General features: G+C 48.4%; 1 protein-coding gene across 1 annotated transcript in view; it reads right to left on the minus strand.

Annotated features, from left to right (window-relative positions):
• The window catches only part of robo2 (roundabout, axon guidance receptor, homolog 2 (Drosophila)), a 294,794-nt gene that overhangs the window by 26,522 nt on the left and 261,211 nt on the right, over positions 1 to 7,061 (minus strand). Inside the window, exons 19-20 of the mRNA XM_019865530.1 lie at positions 4,885 to 4,927; positions 4 to 71 (exon numbers count right to left, since the gene is read on the minus strand). Of these exons, the coding sequence (XP_019721089.1) occupies positions 4 to 71; positions 4,885 to 4,927 (111 nt within the window). The remainder of the gene's footprint in view (positions 1 to 3; positions 72 to 4,884; positions 4,928 to 7,061) is intronic.

Here is a 7,061-nt window from a genome sequence, read left to right on the forward strand (position 1 = left end):
AGCTGGAGGCGGGCCAGGAGTCGGCCAACCAGGGGTACGCCGGGTCGCTGCCGTTCAGTAAGCCTGGCCGGCTGGGAAGGAGCACAAGATCAGAGAGCAGCTTTTAGTCAAAAGTGGCAACAAATATGGAACCCCTGAACCTCAATCCTGATCCAACTCTAACCCCAACCTCTAACTTAAAAAAAAACAAAAAACCTCGGCATAGCTTTCTGTGGATTCTGCAAAGTGAAGAGCAAACACACTGCGGCATGTAAGAGGAGTTGCCAGGTGCTGGCCGGAGATAAGCGGACGCCGATGAGAAATGACAGCGATATGTTTCTCCTCGCCACAAAGTCGGAATTCCTTCGGGCAAGAGCGGCGCTTCTGTGAATTCTGCAGAGTGAAGAGCAAACACAAGGCGGCCGTCGGAATCCAAAGCTGAAATCCAACACATGTAAGAGGAGTTGCCAGGTGCTGGCCGGAGATAAGCGGACGCCGATGAGAAATTACAGCGATATGTTTCTCCTCAAAGCGCTTTCCTTTCCCCATCAGCCTCTTGCAGCCATTATCCGGACAGCCCGAAATCTTTGATGAGACATCAAAGCTCTCGGCATGGCCGACGAGGTCCGGCGCCAGGGATGATGCTGGCGAAAATCAGGAGCTTGGTGAAGGAGGTGGGTCCACTGAACAGGTGTTCCGTGCCTCCTTGGAAGGGACGCCAACCATAAAAGTAAGCCATTAAGAGTGTAACCTGTCACGGGTGACTGCAGCGGGGCCATTAAGGCCACTTAACTGTACGATCACGTCAGAGCTTCGTTAGCGTGGGGGCGACACAGGCGGCAGTTAAGCGAGGACCAGAAATGGACGCGTCGGTTCATCAAAGCCAAATGTGAGCGTGCGTGGCTCATCATTGTTCTGATTTTGTTCCTCGATCCAATTTGAGATTGCCGTTCAACCACTTTGACCATATTCCAACCGGGAACACTAATTTAACTCCTGACCCGAGCCCACTCATCCTGAAACCCATTCACACATGTAACGTGTTTTGTTTTGTTTTGTTTTTTTTTTAATTGGGGGAATACTCCCCCCCATAATTTCTTGAATTGAATGGAACCTAATTTGACCACACATCGATACATCAACTCCACTTAACCCCAACCCTAAGGCCAGGGCCAGGGCGTAATACGCACCAACCCTATACCCTATCCTAATCTGAGCCCATAAACCTACCCCCAAACCCAACTCCTAACCGATCCTAACTATCCTAACCCAAATTCCTAATCAACTCAACTCAACTGAACTGTATTTATAGAGCACTTACAGTTAACCCAGACCCAGAACCAACCCATCCATCAATCCATCCATCCATTCTCTACCACTGATGTGGGGTCGGATCGTGGGGGTAACAACCCAGACCACCCTCTTAAACCCACACCCATCTAACCCCAACTGCCAATCCCTAAAGCCACCTGAACCAAAAATCCGAGACCTGATATCGCTGCCCCTAAACCCCCAACCTTATAATCTTTAACTGCAATGACGCACAGCTGGACACCTTGGGAAAGACAAAAAAACAACAACAAAAACAAAACAAAAAACAAAGGTCACTCGTTCCAACAACATTTGCAGGGACAGATGCTCATATTTGCTTGCGGAAAACACACACACACACACACACACACACACACACACACACACACACACACACACACACACACACACACACACACACACACACACACACAAAATTCAACCTGGCATTATTACACTTGGCTTTGAATCCACCACCGTCGTGATCACAGCAAGCGCACACCATCTAAGCGTGACTTCCACATGTGAGAAACAGCCACAATATGCTTTCATCCTTTTTCACCCCGCACCCGTCAGCCCGTATTTAAAGCAGGGACGTCTATGCCCGCCGGTGCCGCGTGTTGCACCGGCGCGCGCAGTCAGGAGGGCTGCGGAGCACCGGCGCTTCGCGGCACGGCTGCCTGGTGGGCCCTTCTTGTCTCAGCTCCAGCAGGAGGAGCGGGAGCTTTGAGGGGACTAAAGGAAAGGGGGCGGTGGGGGGGGGGGTGTACACCTGCAGCCCCGAGGAAGAGATGCTACAGGGTCTAATGAGAAGCGAGACCGGGTTTTACATTCACAGCGGCCCTGGCGAGCGTCGCTGGGTTCCTGAATGCCAAAGCAGGCCCGTGGGGGGAGAGCAGTCATTCAAATTGATGGCTGCGCCTCAGACACATCCTCACCACCGACTGCTCTCACTCGACCGTGACCTCATACACTTTCCTCCACTGAAAGTCAAGTTTTTACCACTGGGGGCCAACAGGGTTTGGTGTGTCCTCTTGCGCTAAAGGCTACATTGGAAAATTAGTCTTGCTTGTCCTCCTGCGTGCGCGTGTGTGTGTGTGTGTGTGTGTGTGTGTGTGTGTGTGTGTGTGTGTGTGTGTGTGTGTGGCCCTTCCCCGCCAGCCCAGCAGACAGTTTGAAAGACGAGCACCTGACAGCTGAATGGCTGCGTCGTCCTTGTATCCGTCACACCGCAGCACTCCCGCTCGGGATAATTAGAATAAGACTGATTTCTACTGGGGATATTTGTTATACACACACACACACACACACACACACACACACATCACCGCATTTGTGTGTGTGTGTGTGTGTGTGTGTGTGTGTGTGTGTGTGTGTGTGTGTGTGTGTGTGTGTGTGTGCGCGCCGCGCTTGGGGATGGGTGGTCATACATCTAATGAAGAGTTGACACCTGACTTTTAATCCCCCCCGCCCGACCCAGGATGGATGGCAACCTTGGCGGATCAAATCTCATTGGCGTCGAGTTGGGCTGGCCCAAAAAAAAAAAAAAAAAAGAAAAAAACAAGTGTCGTAAATACGCCAAGCTAGGATGATATTAAATGGAGGGAAAGTTCATTTATCAGGGGTTTATGGTCTTTGGGGCTGAATGCAGCTTGGATTAAAAAGCATTGTCCAGAGCTCACGCGTCAAACAATGGGGATTCATTCTGAGAGATGTTGGTGAGCGTTAAAAAAAATAAAAATAAAAAAGGCAAATCGCTATGGCAACAATGTCAACGCAACACATCTTGTAAAGTAAATCTTTTTTGCTGAAATACTGATCGGAACTAAGATTGGTGAAGTTATTACGAAGAACGAATGAAGCAATGGTTGTCTTTGATGAATTTCAAACGGGCAGTCAACCGGTCGCACGACATCAAATCGGGCAATCTGCTGCCTATTCATCTTCCGCGAATCGTTGATTCAGTCGTGGCAATTTGGCGGTGGCCAATAGGAAAGCCGAAAGAGACACGGCTTCGTTTGCGATCGCCTGATTAATGCAAAAAAACAAAAAACAAAAAAATAAAATACACGCTCCCGCAAGCAAAAAGCCGCACGTTCTGATGCGGGGCGCAGATGGAGAAGCTGCGACATCTGGAAGACGACACGCGGATGGGAGAGCTCCCGCCTGGAGGCGGCGGCGGCGGCTATGCTCTGCTAACTTGACGGGGGCGTCGCTTGCGTTCCAATTCCGAAAAGCCAAAGCGCGCTTGTGAGAAAAACAACGTGTGGGAAAAATCCACCCATGTCTAAATTATCAGGAGGAAACTTGGTTTGACATTGAAATTTCGAAGCACCAGACAGCTGCTAGCAACAAGACGAGAGGCAAGACGCCTCCTTTATCCATGCAAGACTTGAACTCTCCAACCAGCCACATTCACCCTAAATACAGTCGGGTCAAAAAGAACCAAATTTGGGTAAAAATTGTGGAGTAGTGGACGGGTCCATTTTTGACCCGGATTGGGTTCTGTGTTTTTTTTTTTTTAAGAGTGCAACAATAAGCACGTACGTAAGTGATGTCACTTGAGATGCTCTCTGCAGACCTTTCACGAACACGCACACGGATGGAGCGGTCTGCACGAGCTGCCGAGGCTGGGAAGCACACGTACACGCGCGCAAGCAGGCAGGCGGACACACACCTTTCTCCCGGGTAATTATTTTTACATTATTACACGTGCTCAGATCCCGGCCGCCCACGCGAGGTGACAGGCAAATTTATCACTCCGGAGGGCTCCTCCTGGCTTTGCCCGCAAAGATAAATGACAAAATAAAAGCCCTCTCTGCTTAAATTGTTTCGCTTAATTCCGCCAAAGAGATGGATGAGTTCATCTAAGCGATGCACGAAGGCACGGGATGCGACCGGAATGCATATTTTCGCCGCTTTTTGAGGAGCGGGAAGGAGCACGAGCCATACCGCGGAGTGGCTCAAAGGCAGTCGGCCGGGGGCGCCGGTGGCGGGGCGCGTCTCTTGCTTTGCGATGCGCGCGGCTCGGCCCGGGCGATGACAAACGGACGAATAAAGACTTTTGGTGCCTGTTTTTGTTTGCGGTGTGCTGGTGGCTGCGAACGCCTCGGGGCAAGCCAAAGTTGTGTGACCCCCCCCCTCCCCCAATCTGTGCAGCATGACTATTTCCTGTTCCCTTCGCACCAGTCATTCGTCAACACATTTGGAGGAAGCAGTAACGGGATCGGGCACTCATTGAAAAATGAAGAAGGTTTCCCCCCCGAGCTAGATTTTTAGGACAGACGCAGGGGGCCCCCCGCCTACCTGAGAGTTTCTTGCCGTCCTTCCGTCCATCGGAATGAACTCGGCAGTACAAGAGTAAATGTGGCATTTCCTTCATGGCTCTCTCTCTTGCTCTCCAATAGAAGATCATCCACATTTCAGTACATTTGGAAGTGGAGCCATTCTATTCGGTCGCATGTTTTAAATCAAAATGCATTTTCCGATTCATGTTGTTGTTTTTTTTTAACGTGCCTAATATTTACATCTGCATAGAGAGACATACTGTATGTATGGAAACATTGAGACTTTTTTTGTTGTTGTTGTACTCACCTCCCATTGCTCATCAGGCCACCGTCGACTCTCTGGAATGTCACTGCAGCGGGAGAAAAAGACAAAGCAAAGTGGGCGCATATTAACTTTCCATGATTGCATTCAGTCCCCCCCCCCCCCACAAAAAAAAGTCCAATAATGAGAATGGCGCATTATCGCTTTGCATATGTTGGGAGACGTCATGTGTCGCTGAAGGACGCGACAAGGAAAACTCATTTTGTCTTGATTTTTGCTGCTAGCTTATTCTCATCAGGTGCATGATTAAATCTGGGGGAAAAAATGATTAAAAAAGGCAGCGGGATCATTTATCAAAGTGTCGGAATTCACAGGGGCCACCTCGTGGAGATAACAAGCCAGGCCAGCTCGGGGGAAACCACCAAAGGCAGGCGGCCACATTGGCAGCCTTTCATTTTCACTCAGCGGCGTTAACGCCTCACCCAAACGCTGACTCGAAAACCCTCATCCAGGCTTGAAATATGACTTTGGCACCCTACCTCTCGGAATTCAAAACCCTACTCTGAATACACATGTTTAAAATGCTAAATTGAAACCCAGACCCGATCTTAAAACCCCTGCTTTCAAACCCGATTTGAAACCCTCGAACCTCACCCTGATTTAGGAACTCTTCACCCAGATCTTAAAACCATAATCCTTGTTTCAAACCTGAACTTTAAAGCCTAACCCTAGGCAGTTTGAAACGATCTTGAAACCTGAACACAAATTTAGAAACCCTAACCCTTGTTCAAAACCCGATCTTGAAACCCTAACCCTAATTTAGAAACGCCAACCCATGTTTTAAACCTTAATTTAAACTTCATCCTGAAAACCATAACGCCTGTTTGGAACACTTTGGAACTCTAAACACAAACCCAAAACATTGTCTTGCAAACTTAGTTTTAAACTGTCTTGAAACCCTGATCCTTGTATAAATCAGGTGTCTATATCCTCGCCCATCCCAACTCCAAACACGAGCCTTGACTTGAAACCCTAACCCTGACATAACACGGAAACCATAACCCCTTCATTTCTCATCGCAATGCTGACGTGTGTGGAGTCTCGCCCTTTCACCCATTCCCAATTTAAAACCCTATCCTTGGTTCGAAACTCCATAGATGGTGAGAATAATGAGCCTCTGGCAAAAAAAAAAACCCAAAAAAGGATGTCTGTGTTAGATGATCAACGACAGGAAGCGCTGAGGGGCTTCAACGAGACTTTTGGAAATCATCAAGTCATCTGCAAAAATAAGGCAAAAAAACGTGCTCCTCTGATCTTTGTCATTTGCTCTCACTTGTCAAACATGCAGCGATGAAAGAGCGTGTCGGCTACTGTACTTTCCTCCCCGCAAGGCTTTCGGCTTCCTTGAAGATGTGCTGTCGCAATAAAGCTCAAGCCGGAGCGGCAAAGGGAAACTCCCGAATGCGCCGGCATTTGGGAGCGGGACTTGTTGAAAGTCAGCACGTCAGAGCAGCTTTGAGAATCATTTGAGGAGCAACGGCCTGATTTTGTGGCATATGTGCTTCTCTCGTTCTCCCGCCAAACGCTTTGAAGCGGGCCGGCGTGACGTCCGCAACCTCCTCAGATAAGCACCCGAAGGCGCTCCGAATGCAGATGAATCTCTTTTAATCAGCACTAAAGGCAGGCAGGCAGGCAGGACATGATCAGCATATTAAAAAAAAAAAAAAAAAAGCCATCAAATCTGCCGGGCTGCTGATTTAGCTTCTCTCAAGCCGACAGCTTTAGGAGGCCCGGACGGGACGCCCGCAATACATCACGTCATTGTCAATAGGGGCAAACGCCGAGCCGTGCTTCACACTAATGTTGTAAAAATCACCTCGCTAATCCCTCCTCTCCGTTTGACCTTGTTTTCATCTTCCATGTTGTATGGCCGAAAAAAAAAAAAAATTATATTTATATATAAAAAAAATGATTCTCATTTTATATATTTTTTGTGCAGTAGGGGGGTGTCAAAAATAATTAGGCCACGCTAAATCTGCCTGGCAACAGGTAAACCCGAGCACTGTGTTCGACTTTCAGATTTAAAAAAAAGGCTATTAATGCTGCTCGGAGATTGCTAGTTAGCAATTGTTGGACGCTACTTTTTTTTTTTGCGGTCAAGAAAAAAAAGATGTATTTTTTTTTTGTTGTTTTTTGGGTTAAACAAACACCAATGGCTGACA

This window comes from Hippocampus comes, unplaced genomic scaffold, assembly GCF_001891065.2.
Source record: "Hippocampus comes isolate QL1 unplaced genomic scaffold, H_comes_QL1_v1.1 scaffold140, whole genome shotgun sequence".
NCBI classification, from domain to species: Eukaryota; Metazoa; Chordata; class Actinopteri; order Syngnathiformes; family Syngnathidae; genus Hippocampus; species Hippocampus comes.